Source organism: Taudactylus pleione, unplaced genomic scaffold (assembly GCF_031769625.1).
Source record: "Taudactylus pleione unplaced genomic scaffold, aTauple2 ptg000256l, whole genome shotgun sequence".
Lineage (NCBI taxonomy): Eukaryota > Metazoa > Chordata > Amphibia > Anura > Myobatrachidae > Taudactylus > Taudactylus pleione.
Window position 1 is genome coordinate 14,755,124 of NW_028284658.1, and position 20,321 is coordinate 14,775,444.

Here is a 20,321-nt window from a genome sequence, read left to right on the forward strand (position 1 = left end):
CATTTCTCTTTTATATTTTGATCTTGATTGCTATCAGGTAGACTTCCAGATCCACTGTGTGGGGGCAGCAGACGTGGTATTCTTTTTTAAGCATAGTGTTGACATACATTGGTAGCGCCCACTTTTTTTCTTTTTTCTTCGTTCCCCAGAGACTGCCTGTGACCCGGAATAATGACATCACCCGCTGCGCGACCACACATGCACCGTCACCATGCCCTGGAACCCATCAAGCCTCTCTCTCCCCATCTCCCCAAAAGCCAGTAGTATGTTGCTGCTCTGCAATCCCTCCGGCAGTCCATCAAAGAATCTGTCTGGGACTAAAATCGGCATGGTACTGTAGAAGCCCCAGGGAGGTAGGTGTGAGACATGCATTGTGAGTAATAGCAAACCCCATCCAATCTGCTCAAAAGCAGTGTGCCGGGAAGCAGTACATAATGGCAATACGGTCTTTACACATTCTGTAACAAACGTACCTTCTTTTTGCCAGCGGCCGCCTCAGATGCGTGTCTGGCATGAAGAGACCCAGGGACTATGTAGTTTGGCGTCTTTAGAGTTGGATACAGGGTTCACGCAGACCTCTAATCTATATAACTCCCACTCTGTTAGTTCCTGGCAACAGGTTACTAGCACTAAGCATCCAAACCAGACATAAAAAAAATAAAATCTAACTAAAAGCTAGGACATAGCCAGTGCCTTACTCCAAGGCACTAAAAACAAGACTGAACTTAGGATGGAAGGAGTGGGGTTATATAGGGGGTGGGAGCCAGTTTTCATTTAGCTAGTGTATGACTGCACACCTCACCATGCATAACCCAGAAGTAATGGCATCCCCCAGATGGATAAAGGAATTCCACCATTGTCTTTTTCTGTCTTTTAAAGACAAGTGCCTTGGATCTAGGAGGTTGCTCCGAGTCCTCCAAAAGAATAGCTTTCACTGCTCTGATAAGAGCCTCTACATCTACTAGGGACAAAGCCTCCTGTGGGAGGGAAGACGTTTCCACATCTGAAGCAATGGAAGCACTAGCCTCACCATTTGAAGAAATCTTGGACTCCAAACCTCCACCAGATGACGGAGTGGAACTTTCGAGTGGCGTAGGTCTATGTCTAGGAGCCCTATCCTTATCAAAGGATGTGGATACCTGAGCCAACCCCTGTACTGATTGTGCATAAGACTTCATCCACGGTGTTTCAGTCATGGGAAGTTGTGGCACAGCGACAGGTGGTACTGGGACTGTCATGTGGTCTACAACCTGTGACATTGCTTGAATCAGTCGTGACGCCCAAGCTGGTTCTTGACTAAAATCCAGAGGCGTAACCAACTGTTGCAGGGTCCCAAAGCAACAGACACACAGGTCATCACACTCCGGATCCTGTGGAGAAATTACATTAAGACACTTCTTACATGTGGTTACCGCCCCCCTGGTGCTTGCTTCCTTTGTAGTCTTATTTCTGGACATTCTGCAAGTCGCATAAAATTACCACGCACACCCAATCAGAGAGGGTATGTAAAGCAAAAAGAGTCTTTAGGCAGTGTCAGTAGAAAATATATATATATATATATATAAAAAAAAAATGAACAAAAGGGGTGCACTCACCAGTCTTCTAAAATGAGTTTTAATTTCATCTTTTTTTAAAAAAAATTTACAGCATCATAGTAAAGCTCCGACGTTTCGGTCCTAGCCATGGACCTTTGTCAAGGTACCTTGACAAAGGTCCATGGCTAGGACCGAAACGTTGGAGCTTTACTATGATGCTGTAAATTTTTTTAAAAAAAAAAGATGAAATAAAAACTCATTTTAGAAGACTGGTGAGTGCACCCCCTTTGTTCATTTTTTGTATGCAGGTGATCCCATTTGGGTGGCTACCCCAGCAATTGGATTTTCAGACGTGAGTGTGGACTAATACTGGACTTTGTGTATATATATATATATATATATATATATATATACACACACACACACATATACTGTAGAAGAAATGGCGACACTCCAAGCGATTTGTTGCAAATGTGCTAATATTTAATCCCATTCACATACCAAAATCACATTTGAAACAAATCACTTGGATATATATTATATAAAATCCCACACGGATCAGCACTCTCCTGAATGGATGCAGCAACTCCGGTGCCCTCAGGGTATATCCATATACACCACCAACACGAACAAGCTGCAGCACTCGGAGATTTGCAAAACTAGTAAATCTGTATTCAATTCACATATACAGTCAGGGGCATAAATATTGGGACGTTGACAGAATTTTCATACTTTGGCCTCTATTCACCACCACAATGGCTTTGAAATGAAACAAACAAGATGTGCTTTAACTGCAGACTTTCAGATTTAATTTGAGGGCAATTACATCCAAATCAGGTGAACGGTGTAGGAATTACAACGGTTTCTATATGTGCCTCCCACTTTTTAAGGGGCCAAAAGTAATGGGACAAACTAAACAATCCTAAATGTAACTTTCACTTTTTAATACTTTGTTGCAAATCCTTTGCAGGCAATTACAGCCTGAAGTCTGGAATGCATAGACATCACCAGACGCTGGGTTTCATCCCTTGTGATGCTCTGCCAGGCCTCTACTGCAAATGTCTTCAGGTCCTGCTTGTTCTTGGGGCATTTTCCCTTCAGTTTTGTCTTCATCAAGTGAAATGCATGCTCAATCGGATTCAGGTCAGGGGATTGAGTAGGACATTGCATAACATTCCACTTTTTAGCCTTAAAAAACGCTTTGGTTGTTTTTGCAGTATGCTTCGGGTCATTGTCCATCTGCACTGTGAAGCGCCGTCCAATGAGTTCTGAAGCGTTTGACTGAATATGAGCATATAATATTGCCCGAAACACTTCAGAATTCATTCTGCTGCTTTTGTCAGCAGTCACATCATCAATAAATACAAGGGAACCAGTTCCATTGGCAGCCATACATGCCCACGCCATGACAATACCACCACCATGCTTCACTGATGAGGTGGTATGTTTTGGATCATGAGCAGTTCCTTTCCTTCTCCATACTCTTCTCTTCCCATCACTCTGGTACAAGTTGATCTTTGTCTCATGTGTCCATAGGATGTTGTTCCAGAACTGTAATGGCTTTTTTAGATGTTGTTTGGCAAACTCTAATCTGGTCTTCCTGTTTTTGAGGCTCACCAATGGTTTACATCTTGTGGTGAACCCGCTATATTCACTCTTGTGAAGTCTTCTCTTGATTGTTGACTTTGACACATATATACCTACCTCCTGGAGAGTGTTCTTAATTTGGCCAACTGTTGTGAAGGGGTTTTTCTTCACCAGGGAAATAATTCTTCTGTCATCCACCACAGTTGTTTTCCGTGGTCTTCCAAGTCTTTTGGTGTTGCTGAGCTCTCCGGTGCATTGTTTCTTTTTAAGAATGTTCCAAACAGTTGATTTGGCCACACCTAATGTTTTTGCTCTCTCTCTGATGGGTTTGTTTTGATTTTTCAGCCTAATGATGGCTTGCTTCACTGATAGTGACAGCTCTTTGGATCTCATATTGAGAGTCGACAGCAAATGATTCCAAATGCAAATGTCACACCTAGAATCAACTCCAGACCTTTTACCTGCTTAATTGATAATGAAATAACAAGGGATTAGCCCGCACCTAAAGTAGCCGCCCTATAATCTGTTGCCCAGCTTCGGTCGTCACCAAACTCAAACTGAGGGCCTTTGGATGGGGGTGGGGTATAGAGGAGAGGAGCCTGGGCTTTTGGGTATTTACATTTAACTATTTGGTGAACAGACTCTCCTCCCCAGGCTATACCCAGTGACACCCCTGTGCCTCCTAGTGGAAGAAGAAAATGGGCTCAGCACCATGATGGGAAAACCCCCAGAAGTGAAGGTGTTAAAGGAGAAGCCCATTGTAGTAGTAGATAGCATCTACCGGCACTTGTTTCTGAAGACAAATTTTCAAGCAGAAGGATGGCTTTCAGTTACCCTTACTGCTGCATCATCCATGTACCATTATATTTTGTATACAGGTTTTGTATTAACCAATCAACAATTAGAAATACAATTGATTCGCCATGGTTTTATTTAATAAAGAATAACTTAATGGCAGCCCAGGTTGACAAACCATTTTCCAATAAAACTCCCTTCAAAAAGAAAAAAATTTATTAAATTCCCCAACCATCACATTCTTGACAAGTTTATCTGAATTAAGCAGCATTTTTTTTTAAATATAACAAGATATAAAATTAACCAAACTGTTACATTTAGGTCAGAAGTGAAGATATGGTCAATAAATTATGTTCAAATTAGCCATATTGGAATATTTTCAAGACTTATAAAAAATTAAAATGTAATATAATTTTCTTGCTTAACTTTTCCTGCATCTCAGTGAAAACAACAAATTTGTCAAACATGATTTTCATGTTTATTTATAAAACTTTTCTGAAAGATTTACTGTTTAGAACGAATGTGGAAAATAGCATTTATTAGAATATTCAGCCTTTGTCATGAGAATCTGTGTTTGCCACAAGTGATATAACATTACAATGAAACGGCTAGCACCGCTGTCCATAATTGCAGAGTAATTTTTTTTGTACACAAATTACACTTCAGCGCTGTGCCAAGAAAGGGTGGTTTTTCCCCTGTACATTTGTCTTGCTTTGGAATCTCTATATATCAGATGTAAATCAAGTTTTCACTGTAAACATAATTGTAGGTCAAAGAAACCTATTTCTGGAAAGTAGTTAGTTGAGCACAGCAAGTGATGAACCGCTTGGTTTATATTTGTAGCTTGCCATTAGTTTTACTGCTATATCAGCAATATGAACAATAATAAAAATATGCTAATGACTCATCTCCTTAATGAGACAGGAGAATTATATTTGTCAGTCGACCACTCTCAGAAAGGAGTAAATAAAACTAGTGTAATTAAATACAGTATTGCAAGGCAAATCTTCAGCACTAAAACCATGCTGAAACTAATGCTGCGTATCCACTAGCAGATAGTGGAACGACAGTACGATTACAACATCGTAATCGTAGAGTCGTTCCTCATCCCCTGAAGTGCCTACACTGAACGATATGTCATTCCGTGCAGGCACCCTCCCTCATCCCTAAACATGGCCAATCTGTCATTATCGACAGATTGACCGGCATGTTCAGGCGATGATTGATGACAGAAATGACCAGTGGGAGTGCGCATCACTGGTCGTTTCCGACATTAAACTGCCCGATTTATGGAAGATTAATGAGCGATTACGATGTTATCATTCAATCGCTCATTTGTATCTGCAAGTGGATACGCGGCATAAGTCGGTCAGAAATAACAGATATACAGCTGGGCAGCTCAGTTACTACAGTATTTTCAAAGAATGGGCCTCAATAAGCTATTGCAATGTCTTTGTCTCTCCCCTAAACACATGAAGGGTGTTTGCACCATTGCTCAGTCAATAAATCTGCAACTGAACTACATGGGATTTGCTCATTTTCCCTGTAGCATTGGTGACATTTGTATTTAAGAATGGATTATTCAAATGTGGTCAGACCCTTTACATTCCAGATTACATATTGGAGAATCTGATGACATTGGTTCATGGGGTTCACTGGTCAAACCTACTTATATCTCCACTGATTGTGCATGGGTTTATCATCAGTAGGGGAACATTTAGAAAGAGGCAAAATTGAGTTTAAACTTTAATGCTGCGCTATATTGTGTTAATAAATCTTTTGCACTTATTAGAGGCTCTTTAAATTTTGGACTCAAATCTGCTGAGAAGCAGTCGCTTGCAAAAGCCACCGCATTGTAAACATACCAAAGTATGTCCACAGCTTTCCTTCTTCATAGTATAGATCTTAAATGCTTTTAGCTTTTGCTGGAACCAAAATATACTTTAAAAAGTGATGTAAAAAAACAAAATTTAACTCAGAGCCTAAGAAGAGTTTATGACAAGAGGGCAAAGAATCAGCACTATAAGCACATCCCAGTGACCATATAGCACAGGTTCTCAAACATCAGTCCTCAGGACCCCAAACAGTGCATGTTTTCCAGGTCTCCTCACAGAATCGCAAGTGAGATATTAGCGCCACCTGTGGATCTTTTAAAATGTGTCAGTGAGTAATGAATACACCTGTGTACCAGCCTGGTGACATGCAAAATGTGACCTGTGTGGGGTCCTGAGGACAGAGTTTGAGAACCACTACCATATAGGAATGTCTCCATGCAAATGTACATAGGTATTGCTAAAGTATGGAGTGGAAGATCAGTAATCCACACAGGTTTAAAGGAGAGTGATTTTGTGGAATGTTAACATATGCTGTGACGGTTTAGATTTCCTCTACCCACAGTCTGGGCTATTTTATGCAAAACCAAGAGTTAGGTGAAAATTAATTATTCAACTTAATATTTACTACACACTTAAGGCCCGATTCATAATTGTGAACATGCCTCAGATCTTTTGCACTGCGCATGCACACAAAACAGAAACACATATCTTTGCAGATCTGGGGTCTATTAAGAGTAGTAAGGAAGGCACAACCCTGGTGGCGAATTTGGGGGGCAGCAGGGGGTTAGCACTTAGCGTAAGTTTGTCATAGGTGTGTAGACGGAATTGCTCCCTTTCAGAAGTGTATGCACAGTACAGGTGATTGCAGAGGGATCTCTTGGATCAAGGACAGGCCTGGTGTAAATGTGTGCAGATAATGATGACTCTGCTCTCACAAGCAGATGAATAGGGCTGTGCAGCCACACATATGGACAACTGCTAGAAATCTGAAGCTATTTCCGGGCACTGTGTGTGCAACACTGAAACAGCCCCTTAGAGAGCACTTGTTACTATAGGAGTGACACTGAATGTACCAATGCAATACAAAACCATTACTTTAATTGCCCAAAATAATGTTTGATTTTTTTCTAACATATCTTCGCTTTTGTCCAATACCACAACCCTTTTGGCAACGTCTGTTTGCTTAAAGTATAACCAAAGCAGTCTACCTAGCAGTAGCAATGTACTGGGATAATACAGTATGCTCTAATAATACATGACAGTATATAAAGCATAACTATAGTAGTCACCATACTTGGAAAAAAAAAATGAATAACTACATGCTGTGACTGAACAGTGCCGATATGTGTACCATAACACAACCTAGAATAAAGACTAATCATTACTAGTAGTAAAAACCCCAAAAGACATCTGTGCTGTTATCTAAACGTCAGAGCTAAATAGCAATAATCAGTTGCACAAAAGCAAAAAGTAATTTTCAGCTTAAAGTGTATATGCCATATACCACACTTGAGGTAGCCATTTTGAACTCATAAAAATGTAGCCTATTAATGCAGTAGAAAGTAAATTTTGATGAATATATTTGATGCCACCCATTCCTAGCAGATTGGTAGTATGTAAACTGAATTCCTTCACTGTGTGACAGATTCTCTTTAATGGTTTCTACTGTACGGATCAAATAAGTACATTGGCACAAAAACCCTCAAAAAAAAAACACAAAATCGGGAACATCCTAGCATGGTACTCACCAATATTTTCCATGGGAAAATGCAATATATAGGTTATAAATACATTTCTGTAACAGAGAGCATCAGTTATACCTCACTTCGAACACTGAGATCTGTTTCAGTAAACAGGGTAAAAGCACCCTTGGCCCATCTAATGCATTGGAAACATGGAAAAAAAAATCCTGATAAGTGGCAGTTTACCAGAGCCATGCACAGCACCAATTACCTTATTAAAATGCTTTCATTTTACCCAGATTGTTTTGTTGCTCCCTACTTTGTATAAAAGTCAACATTTAGTATTTTAAAAAGGTTGTATGGGGAAAGTCCACCTGTGTCTCCAGTAACATGGCATTTGTAAGATGTGGGCTTATCTAGGCATTGGACATTACTACATAACTCATCTTCATACGTCAACTTAAAAAGAAACATTCCTTTTGTTCACAACAGCTGCAAAACAAATATTAATAGCAACTTTTAAAAGGCAATTTTCTTGCAACTTCTTGTTGTTCAGCTCTTTAAACACAGACTGGATGAATGTAAAGAATACAGGCTCCTGTCACGTCACGCAACAGACACCTGTAGTCAACTTCTTTGCTGGTGACTGCTGCCTTGCCGCGTGATCATGGAAGTGTGCGTTTCCAGTTCTATAAGCCACCATCTGTATTCTCCAAGTGGCCAGACATCACTATAGAACGATACATTCAATGTCCTCTTGGGGCAGCACAAGGAAAATTATATAATAAAAGATAACATCTCACCAGTGATACAGAATGTACCTGCTGTAACCTGCCAAATTACATTGCATGTTACACTAATAACATTTCCGTGGGAAACAGTGCAGGTTCCGGCAATGATATGTAAAAATCTCTTTCATTGTGCATTTCTCAGTAGGACAATAAGGAGTTTATGCGAGCAAACCGTTTCTCCATGTCATTTTATTTGTCCTTTCCCGATATCCAAAGAAGACAAGCAGATTTGATAGTCTCTGGCCTGGAGATACAGAATGTTTTTCACTTATGTGGTTTTGCCAAGCTCGATTTTCTTCTGAATGGCACGTGTGGAGTGGTAGATGAGAGAGTCCATGAGGCCTGCAACTATATATGAGCAAAGAGTCAGATTCCAGAGACTACTGAAGAGATCACTAAATAGCAATCAGAAGAGGGTACAATCAATCTATAGATATGTAAAAGCTTACAGAACTTCTATTATTATATGCATATACTGCGTGCAAGCTGTACTGACTGGAAGTCTGCTGTGCACGTAAAATATTCCCTCCCCAAACACACAGCTGGATGCATTGATGGATGGATAGATAAATAGTCGCACTGAAGTCCCTGGCTTACAGCACGGGGAAAAGGCCAATTATTGAAGAGCTATTCCACCGCATGCCGCAATTAATTAGCTGCCAGGTATATCCCCGGGGCTAATTGAAGAACAAAGATGCAAACGAGTAATATTGAAGCATAAGGTTTCAGTATTATAACTTATCACAATGAGAGGGAGACCAAAGTAGTCAAAGAACACAGAAATATACAGTTACCTGTAAACACTCCTCCAATTATAGCACACACGCCAGTTAGAAAGTGAGTAAATGATCTACAATTGGAAACACAAGATCATATGGATGTGTATTTTAGAATTGAATTAATAAATGTCACACAGCAAGATAGGTAGCAAGTTACAGACAGGCCAATGGGATTAGAACATTCAACTTACTTGTGCTTCTCTGTGAGTTTTACCATCATAGGAGAAAGCTCATATAGGACAAACACACCAGGTAAACCCTGATCTCCAATTAGGCCATTCGCAATCTTTTCATGTCTGGTCACTGAAAACTGATTGGTGCGTAATACCTACAAAGAAAAATGTGAAGATAAATGAAGTGTGAAATCAATGCATTATCATACCAAAATAGGAAAAAGATTAAATAATTGAATGCAAAGGCCGTCGGAATGGCCGTCGCAGCGCAAGGTGCCTATCGCACCGTGTATGGTCACCTTTAGACTGAAAAATTGAATTAGGTAGTTTTGTTTTATTTTTTACAATATTTATATTCCACTTATTCATGCGTACCCTGTTGTAACATCTATAGCCTATCTTATTACAGGAATGCTACCAGAAGCCGCAGTATTTCAGGGTCAGTGTAATAACTTAAGGAGGGGAATGGACACAAGCAGGAGACTATTAGATAATGAAAGTAGTAAGGCATTATAAAAACAAAAATGTGCCAATGCAATTATGTTAATATACATTCTTCTACTAAAATATTGAATCATAGGCCCTAAAAATGAATAAGTAAATAAACCTTTACTAGGAGGTCTTGAACATTCATGAAAATAAAAACAAGAAAGCATGGTGACAAAAGCAGTCACGTTAGCGAATGCCGACATGTCTAACACCTGGACTGGTGCATCAGTAGCCCAAATCAGCTGCAGCTACTGGCCATGGAACAACTACTCTCATCCAGCAGGAGCAAAGCTTACGGCTTGTAAGGGATCAGTACACATCAGCAAACGTGGTAAGTTAATGCACCACATTATGAAATTAATTCCATACTTCCAACTTATCTTAATAAAATATAAAGATAAGTATATCTAAATGACCAGTTTGCAGTTAATATTTTCATTACATTTTCCTGACTGCATATTATCTTTCATCAATACCTAGAAGACCACAGTTCACCATGACTGGACAGTCTCTGTAGGGTGCGCTCACCTGCCTCTGTATTCAGTGCAGCAGTTTTATAATGCAGGCACCATGGGGGAGATGAATCATGCCTCCTAAACAGAGGAGAAATGGACTAATTTGTCCATAGCAACCAATCGGCTTCTACCAAAGATTGTACTTGCTATCTAGAAGCTCATTGGTGCAATGGGCAACTACTCTACTTGCCCACTATTTAAGGGCTTGATACATCTTTCCCAAGTGTCTTAAGTCAGTCCAGGAAACCAGTTCCCTTACAATTTCTTTTTTCGAGTATTTGAAAGAAAACAACATAGGGCCGTATTCAATTAGAAGCGAAAAGTCCGTTTCCGCAATACTTTTTCGCAGATGACAATTTTCGCCGGTTTCAACTTATCCCCGTATTCCATTATTCCGACTTTTCGCCGGTGCGAAAAGTCAATGCATCAGACCTTGCGAAAAAGTATCGCCTTTGAATAGGTGGTGAAAAAAAGTGCAGAATTGGGGTTTTGTGGTGCAGACTTCCCAAAACCACGCTGCACCCCTTGGACAGTTCCCTAAAAGTAATCTGTGTCAAAAAAATGTTTGAAAAGTACCTTAGGACACTCCAAAAAAGTAATTTCGTTTTGGGGGAAAGAAAAAAAACAAAGTTGGGGGACAAACTTAAAAACTACCGAAATAGACTCAGGGGTGGTCCCCAAGTACGCCCCAGGTGGTTTTCTTTAGTGCAAGTAGTTGCGGCAGGTGGATTTTTCAAGTTTTTTAAAACTTCATATTAGCAACTTTAAAATATGCTAGCACCCATTTTCATGTACCCCAAATTTGATGGGACTATTTATTTTGCAAAAAAAACCCCTCCTAAATGCTATTCTTCACCACCTTCTTAAAAACGCAAAACAGCACCTATTGAGACTGTTTAAAGATCCCGCATACCTTTAGCAGGGCTATTTGGGGGTACCCATCGTAAACCCCCATGTCAGAGCATCTTTTGGGGGGGTGTCATGCTGATTTCCCCAAAAATGACAGCACTTTTGCACCTGTTTGCGTTTCGCCGGATCCTGTTTTCGCCAATTTCAAATTGAATATGGGGATACGTGCGCAATACTTTTTCGCACCTGAAACCAGCGATGACAGGGAAAAGTCCAGCAATGGACTTTTTGCTTCTAATTGAATACGAGCATTAGTGTCACAGAAAAGCTACTGTAGGGTATTCCTTGTAAAGCTGAAGTAAATATATTGGATAACATGGGAATCTTAGTGTCAGAGGTGCAGGACATATTACTTACCTCTCCATCAAGTTTTACATATACCGTAGGAACAATTTTTACAAAGTACTGGAACATCATAGATGCTACAAATAAAAAAAAGACAAGAGGTAATGCAAGATCATATATTCAGCATGAGTACAGAGACTAAATATAGAAGGACAACAGTCATCCAAAATGCTGCTTGTTCTAATGTCATTTTGAGTTAACTTTTCTTTGTTCATTATATGTGTGAGGACTGTTAGCCCATAATAGATCAGCGTGCTGGGGCACATATGTCAGGACGGCACCTGCACAATTCCCAACACTCTGCATATATAAAACATTTCCTCTCCCCAATTTAAATGACTTCATATTTAAGAATTATGAAAACACTGAGGGGTCTATTTACTGAGCAGTGTTAGGAGACAGAGTGATAAGTCTGTGATAAGGTGCCAGCCAATCAGCTCCCAACTGTAATTTTTCAAACACAGCCTGTGAGATGACAGTTGGGAGCTGATTGGCTGGCACCTTATCACAGACTTATCACTTTTCACTCTGTCTCTTATCACTGCTTAGTAAATAGACCCCTGAGACTGAAGGCCATAACCTTGAAAGCAGCATATGTAATTGAGCTCTAGAACATGGCCAAGGAGACTGTACCAGCAAGGTAATGTACAATGAAAACTCCTCACAAGGAGCAATTACATTCAATTGAGTGTACTTGACTGTAAGGAGGGCAGAGCAGAATCAAGGAATGACCCCAATAGAATGGACTTTAGAGTGGTGGGATTAGAATGAGCATTAATGACTTAAGTGGAAATGTTACGTTATGGAATATAAATGGAAAGTGGAGGGCAACAGAGGATGGACATGACCAGGGACAAAGTAAAAAGACAATAGTGTTGGTTAGCAACATAGATATGATAACTGAAGTCCATATGAGCTGCTTCATTTGCCCAAGGGAAAATAATACATTGATGAGAGGAGGGGACCAGGCGCTGAACCCCAAGGCACTCCAACTATGAAAACAAAAGGAGATTAAAGTCTTCAAAGGCTTACCTTGCATGGCTGCCACACTTGTTCCATCAAGTGGGTTTACTAGACCTGGGTAATCTCTTCCAAATGAGAGATGTTTCATATGATGTGTCATATTTATCTAAAGGAAAGATCACAGTCACATAAGAGCTTTAACAAAGGATAAACTGGTTAACCTCAATTGATTAAAACAACAAACCGTTGGGATTACATTTGGGGACATCACCTCTGAGGCGTAGAACTATAATTTGGCACAAAATGTAGCCAATTATTAGCCATTACTATACCCAACACAATGAAATATTTCCATGCCTGAAAATGCAGCCACGTATTAGCCAACAAGGTTCCGTTGGTTAAATTGCCCTCAATGAGTTCTAGAAAACCTAAAATGTATATTTGTTTTAGTGAACTATCATGCTAAATTCTGAGGTTAAATGACTGCTTTGGAATCTAGTTTTATCAAGGCACACAACACAATGATATATACAATAATCACACTCACATTGTCAAGTCCAAAGCTCTGCAAGTCATGGACTGCCAAAGAAAAACACAAACTATTAGTACATCTCTATTTCAACAATACAGCTAAATGGCTTAGTGATATTGCTGCACCCAGTGATAGGACTCAATCATACTAGGTTTATAAAACAAAAAGGAGCGCTAGTTTAAAGCTATGGTCAGCCCAAATTCAGGACGGCAGCTCTCACAGTAGGTTCTGCTACCCACTAATAATGCAATAAACAGAAAAAGATGTGGAGCACTGCTTAGAATTTAGTACATTACTAGACAATATTAAAAACAAGGTGTACCTTCATACATACAGTAACAAATACTGTATTTATAAAAAAAAGTTATGGTAGACTTACCTAGATAACTCCTTTTCTTCGAGGTCCATAGGGTCCACAGGGATACCATGGCGATATTATGGTTGGAGAGACCACGCACCAAACAGTTAAAGCTTCAGCTCCCAGGATGCCTCGGGTCCTCCTCCATATACTGTATACCCTGCCCATAGCAATAGGACTTCAGTTTAACTAACAAGCCTCAAGGCAGGAGAAGTAAAAAGGAGAAGGAAAAGCAATCGTACAACAGAAACAGTCTTACACAAGATGAGGGAATCTGTGACCGAAAGAAAAAAATTACCCATGCAGCCAGGTAAGTCAAGGTGGGTGCCCTGTGGACCTCGAAGAAAAGGAGTTATCTAGGTAAGTCTACCATAACTCTGATTTTCTTCTTCTTCGGGGTCCATAGGGATCCATGGGGATGTCCTAGTGCAGTTCCCCTAGGGTGGGGGACACTCCTGAGCAGAAAAGAGAACTCATCACCCAAAGGAAGCATCCTGAGAGGCAAAATTATTATTAGGCATAGAACCTAACAAAAGTATGGACAGAAGACCACATGTTCCGCAGAGGCACCACAACAAAATGCAGAGCAGAATGTGCTGTCACCGTGCTTTGAACAGGGAGATCAGCCTGTGTGAACACCTGAGAGATAGTCATGCGTAGCCATCTCGCCAGAGACTGCTTGTTAGCTGGCCAACCAGGTTTGTGAAAACCATATAATACAAAGAGCATCTCATTTTCTAACAGAGTTTGTACGCTCCACACAGATACGGAGAGCACAAACTACATCCAGGGAGGCTTCACCTACAGAAAGATCTGGAGCCTGAAAAGCTGGAACAACAATTTCTTAATTCACATGAAAACGGGACACCTTAGGAAGGTAACCCTCCCTTGTACGAAGAACAGCTTTATCCTGGTGAAAAATTAAAAATGGGGAGCGACAAGATAGCGCTGCAAAATCAGAGACTCTGGTCAGCAGAAGAGATAGCGAGAAGAAAAAAAAAAAAGGTGTCTTCGCTGTCAACTACTTCAAATATAGAGTCAAGAGGTTCAAATGGGGAAGCTTGTAGTCAGTTAGGAACCAAAAGACAAATCCCACGGTGCTACCGGTGGAACAAAAGGAGGATGAACTTGCAGAACTTTAACTGAAGCATTCTTCTGGAACCAGACTGACCGTGCAGAAACCTGCCCTCTCAATGTGGCCAGGTGAAGACCACCATCTAATCAGTACCCTATAAATCTAGAACACCTTAGGACCATATTTCCTATGGGGACACCATTGACCAAAAGAATACCAAACTCTGTAATAAAAGCGGGCAGAATCAGGCTTCCCTAAGTACTGTTTGAATTACAGAACTGAAAAAACCTTTCGCTCTTAGGATGGAAGATTCAAGAGCCACACCATCAAAACCAGACATGGTAAATCCGGATGTCGGTAGGGACCCTGCGTTAGCAGACACTGCCAAAGAGGAAGCGTATACGGACAGTCTACGGACATATTCTGTATGTCTGTGAACCAATGACGTCTGGACCAAGCCGGAGTCACCAGTATAATTGTTCCGCCTTCCTGCTTGAATTTTCTGAGAACTCTTGGGAAGAGAGAAATTGGAGAAAAGAGATATGCCAGCTTCAAGTCCCATCTTACTGCCAGTGCATCCACGAAGACTGCTGATGGGTCTCTGGACCTGGACTCGTACCTGGGGACCTTGTGGTAGTGGTGTGACGCCATGAGATCTCTCTGGTAGACTCAATTTGTTTACCAGGAGCTGAAACACTCCCGGATGGAGAGACCACTCTCCGGCGTGTATGTCCTGGCGACTTAGGAAGTCTGCTTCCCAAGTGAGTACTCCCGGTATGAATATTGCCGAGATGGCAGGAACATGACGTTCTGCCCAAACCAGAACCTTTGTCACTTCTTTCATGGCTGCATAACTTTTCGTGCCTCCCTGTTGATTGAGGTAGGCCACTGTAGTCGCGTTGTCGGACTGAATCTGGACCGGCCTGCCCTGGAGCAGGTCCTGTGGCATGACAAGTGCTTTGTATACTGCTCATAGCTTCAGTATGCTTGTTAGCATATGCCTTTCCCGATTTGTTCATCTTCCCTGAAAGGTGTGATGACCTGTCACTGTCCCCAGTCCGCGAAGACTGGAATGCATGGTGAGAAGCACCCAATTTGGAATCCAAAACGGGCGCCCTTTGTTCAGATGGTCCTTTCTCAGCCACCACAGGAGGGAGTGACGAACCTCTGGAGTGAGAAAGATCCTCTGGGACCTTACTAGATGATACTGTCCGATCCACCTGGAGAAAATCAATTTTTGCAGAGGCCTGGAATGGAACTGAGCATATCCCACCATGTCAAAGGTGGATACTATTGATCCCAGGACCTGCATCGCTAACAGAATGAATATTCTTCGCTTGCGTAGCAGCTTGTGTATTTACAATGATAGGCCCGCAAGCTTGTCCTCTGGCAGAAACATCCTTTGTGATGATTTCTTCCAATTGATTATCCAGCCGTGCCTTTGTAGGCAGGCTATAGTCAGTTGAAGACGGTTTTGTAAAACAACAAGTCTGTGCCAATATCAAAAGGTCATCCAGATATGGGACAATTCGGACTCCCTAACACCTGAGATAAGCAGTCATTATTTCTGTAAATACCCGGGGAGCCATAGATAGGCCAAAGGGTGGAGCCTGAAATTGGTAATGTTGCTGAAGGACAGCAAACCATAAAAATTGTTTGTGGAATGGTGTAATAGGAACATGCAGATATGCATCCTGAATGTCCAGGGAAACCATATAATCCCCAGGCTCCATTGCCAAAATAATTGACTGGATAGTTTCCATACAAAACTTGGGTACATGGATAAACCTGTTAAGGGTTTTTAGATTTAGTATAGGGCGATAGGCCCCATACGGTTTCTGAACCAGAAATAGATTGGAATAATAACCCTTTCTCTGTTGCAACACAGGAACTGGGATTATTACCCCTACCTGCAGCAGGGAGTGAATGGCTTCCTGAAGGGCCAAAGCCTTGACCGCATCTGATGGAGGATCTGTGCAACTTCTGGGGAGAATGCCTCCTGAAAGTGAGGGCATACCCCTGAGACCACTGCCCGAACCCAGGCATATGTTGTTGTTTGATGCCAATAATCCACAAACCGAAGAAGTCGGCCTCCCACCTAGGAATCCCCCAGGAGGAGGCCCGCCCCATCAGGCTATGGGTTTGTCGTCCAGTTTAGAAGCTGGTTGTCTTACCAGGCCAGACCGCTTCGTTTGTCACCTTGTGAAAACTAGTTGGTTTAGAGGAATACTGTTCCCTTGCTCGTCCCTGAGGACGAAAGGACCGAAAAGAAACCTTCTTAGACTTTATAGCCGTGGATGGCAGACCTGCTGATTTTGAAAACGTCAGAGTAGCTATTATCTTATTCAACTCTGCTCCAAAAAGTACCTTTCCATAGAAAGGTTAAGACTTCCAGCGCCCTCTTTGATCCTGTATCAGCTTTCCACAATCTTAACCAGAGGGCCCTGCGTGCCACTATTGACGCTGCTGATGCTTTGGAAGCTAAAATTCCAGCATCTACTGCAGCTTCTCCTAGATAGGAAGCCGCTTCCCGTATGTGGGAAATACACATCATCTGTTCTCTGGTAGCATCTGGTAGAGAATCTTCCAATGACCCCATACATTCTTCAACAGCTTTGGCTACCCAGGCCACAGCCATAGCTGGACGAGTAACAGTTCTAGGTGATGAAAATATTGCCTTAAGACAGGCTTCAATTTTTCTATCTGTGGAATCCTTCAGAGAAGATGCCGATGGAATAGGGAATGGAGCATTTCTGATTAAATGCGTTACTTGAGCATCCACAGTAGGGGGTACCTCCCTCTTAGTGCATACAGAAGCTGGAAAAGGATACAACAATGTTATTCTTTTATTCACATAAAATAGTTGTCCTGGTTACCCCCATGCCTCATTCATAAGCTCCGTGAGCTGTTCAGATACAGGAAACTCCGTTTTAGCCACCTCCCGGTGGCGATTAAACATTGGAGCCTTCTTACTATGAGCTGGTTCATCATCCTGAATATCTAGGACTGATTTAACCGCCTTCACAAGAGGAACATCCACTGTGGATGGATGATCCTCCTCCCCCGAGCTAGACCCTGGAGAAGAACTCTGCACATCATCTGATTCCTCTGATGAGGAGTCTGAATCCATATGTTGGGCAGACTGATAAAAAGATAACTTGCGCTTAGAACCTTAGTCACTACCTGTCTGTTATCAACATTAGATGGTGCCATACTCTGACTAGAATGAACAAACATCCTTCCAGGAAGGATGCATAGGAGGTGCAAACATAGCATTATGTGGGCACCCCATCCAAGGAGGCATTGTAGGCGCAGCCGACGATCGTCAACCTGCTTGATTACCTGGGAAAAAGGGGAGGCCCAAGATTGCTCGTCCAGAGACAGGTAAACCGGACTGGTGAGGTGGCTCTTTATAACAGACAACACACAGACCATCCTTTACGTCCTGAGGGGAAACATAAGCCATACATGATTTACATGAAGCCAGCAGAGGTGGCCCCCCTCCTGTTTTCCTTTATCTTTTGACATGTTCAATAAAGGCAATGGATTGCAATGTTAGGTGACAGCCTTCACAAAATCTTAATGAATGTGCAGTACTCAGAGATAAAACTCCACCCCAGAGGATGGAGAGAAAAAAAAACAGTGATAGTTATAATTGACAGACAGAAATAAAAGACAGTGTCAATACAGCAGCTAGCAAACAGTGACATACAATGCATATGTAATATAATTACAATCAACTCTAGATCAACTACACAAACACAGGTATAGTAGGATATAGAGCACTATGGAGCTCATTCAGTCGGTCGTGAGCGCTGAGCGCACACAACCGACTCGATGTTGCCCCACAGCCCATGCGCATGACGGAGCCGGCTCCGTCGTGCACATGCGCGAGACCCGGCTAACTACGGGCGCTCCGTTGTTAGGGGTCTCGTAGCAGACGGGGCGAGCTGTCGATGTTGAGTGACAGCTCGCCCCATTTGCTGGGCGGGCCGGGGCGTGCCCGGCCAAACGGAGGAGTTCCATTCGGAACGCTTGACGTTTGGGGGCGGCCCCACTGACATCATTGTTGATGTCAGTGGGGAACTTCCTGCTCGAACAGAGCAGGAAGCTCCCTGGGGCTTACGAGTGGCCAGACCCTACCCTAGGGTCTGGTCGTAAGCCCCGATGGTCTTGACCATCGCCATCATCACCCATGTCGGTCCTTAGAGCTGTGGGTGTTAACCCACAGCTTAACAATCGACAAGGAGGCGGCCGTCCTGGATGCAAGCGGCCGCCCTGATTCATAGCGACCACTTGCATCTAACGACTGCCTCTGAATGAGGCCCTATATACCTTAACCAAGGGAGAGATATACAGGGAGACTGACCCAAACCCTCCTGAGACCAACAGCTACAGAGCGCACTAAGCGTGGACTGTGAGCGTCTCAAATATACATGGAGGGTGGGAGGAGCAACCCAGACACGCAAAACCCTTCATAGGGACTGCGTCTGGAGAGTAGCGCCTACCTCCCCTAAGCTGCGTTAACCAGCCGGTTACGCTGGCCTAGTTGCAGCAGATATGAGGTAGATGGAGTCGCAGTACATGCGTCTTCTTAATACAGACGCTTAGTACTGCCAACCCAAAAACATAAAAATAAAATAAAACATAAAGTAAAAGCTTAGGACTGTCCGAGCAGTCCTCTGTTATAAAGGTGTGTCTTGATCCTGCCGCACCAAACGAACAACTGAAGTCCTATGGCTAGGGGCGGGGTATATATGGAGGAGGACCTGAGGCATCTTGGGATCTGACGCTTTAACTGTTTGGTGCCTGGTCTCTCCTAATATCCCCATGGTATCCCAGTGGATCCCTAAGGACCCAGAAAAAGAAATAGTCCTGTAATAATCAAAAATGTGATCCAATATAATGCCAATCCGGTCACTGGTCAGCCACACGTCAATATTGTGCACCTCCGCAAACAGTGTTAGGCTGAGTGCGGCTGCAGTATAGCAGTGGTATGCCGGGGGCTCAGGTTACCTCTGCCCCGAGGTAGAAGTAATAGGTAGCAGGCTGCAGAGGTGCACACTATTGACGTGTGGCTGACCAGTGACCGGACTGGCATTATATTGGACCTCGTCTGGCGGTTACTCTTCTTGTCTTGCCAGCGGAATACCTCTACTTGCTACCCGCCTTATCCAAACCAGGAGTCGCTAAACGCACCATACAACGCTGTTCCACAGCCAGGAATAATATCAACTGTCTGTTACCATCTATATAAGGGAGAGTCCCTCTCCATACGGACTTTAATGTTCTGAAATATCGGGATTGGAACTTTGATACCGTCATGCCTTTCACTATTGTAAAGAGTCGCCAACACTGTATCACTGCCACAATACAATATCTGAACTATTCCATCGTAAAGTTTAAAAAGGTGGCTATTGGTAACATTTTCAATTTCATACCGTTGGATACAATTTTGCCATCTAAAGTGATATAATACCTAACAGATAATACCTGTGCAGTTATTAGCCCTTTTGATGAAAGGGTATTTTATAAGATCTTCGAGTCAGTGTCTGTGTACTACTACAGGTTGAGTCTCCCATATCCAAAATGTTTTTTTGGATAATGGAATATTCCGTATTTTGGAATAATTGCATACCATATTGAAATGTTTTAGGAATAGGGCTCGAATCTAAACACAGAATGCATTTATGATTTATATACACCTTATACACACAGCCTGAAGGTAATTTCTTATTTATTGTATTAGACCAAATTTGTGATTATTACAGGACTATTTTTAAGTGCAATATTTGTTACTGTATGTATGAAGGTACACCTTGTTTTTAATATTGTCGTCTATAAACAGACAAAATGATGTGGAGCTCTGCTTAGAATTTAGTACATTACCAATTTACTTTACAGGTGTTGTGGTCAGGATGACCGCCATTTGTAATGTATCTGTTCACACTGGCAAAT

The 20,321-nt window shown here is 42.1% G+C and overlaps 1 protein-coding gene across 2 annotated transcripts in view; it reads right to left on the reverse strand.

The window, feature by feature from the left end:
* Nucleotides 1-4,119: 4,119 nt before the first annotated feature.
* The window catches only part of ERGIC3 (ERGIC and golgi 3), a 38,424-nt gene continuing 22,222 nt past the window's right edge, over nt 4,120-20,321 (reverse strand). For both annotated transcript variants that reach the window (XM_088480673.1, XM_088480674.1), the window contains exons 8-13: nt 12,946-12,977; nt 12,468-12,564; nt 11,448-11,512; nt 9,196-9,332; nt 9,020-9,075; nt 4,120-8,573 (exon numbers count right to left, since the gene is read on the reverse strand). In XM_088480673.1, coding sequence (XP_088336799.1) covers nt 8,494-8,573; nt 9,020-9,075; nt 9,196-9,332; nt 11,448-11,512; nt 12,468-12,564; nt 12,946-12,977 — 467 coding nt within the window. In that variant the 3' untranslated portion in view covers nt 4,120-8,493. The remainder of the gene's footprint in view (nt 8,574-9,019; nt 9,076-9,195; nt 9,333-11,447; nt 11,513-12,467; nt 12,565-12,945; nt 12,978-20,321) is intronic.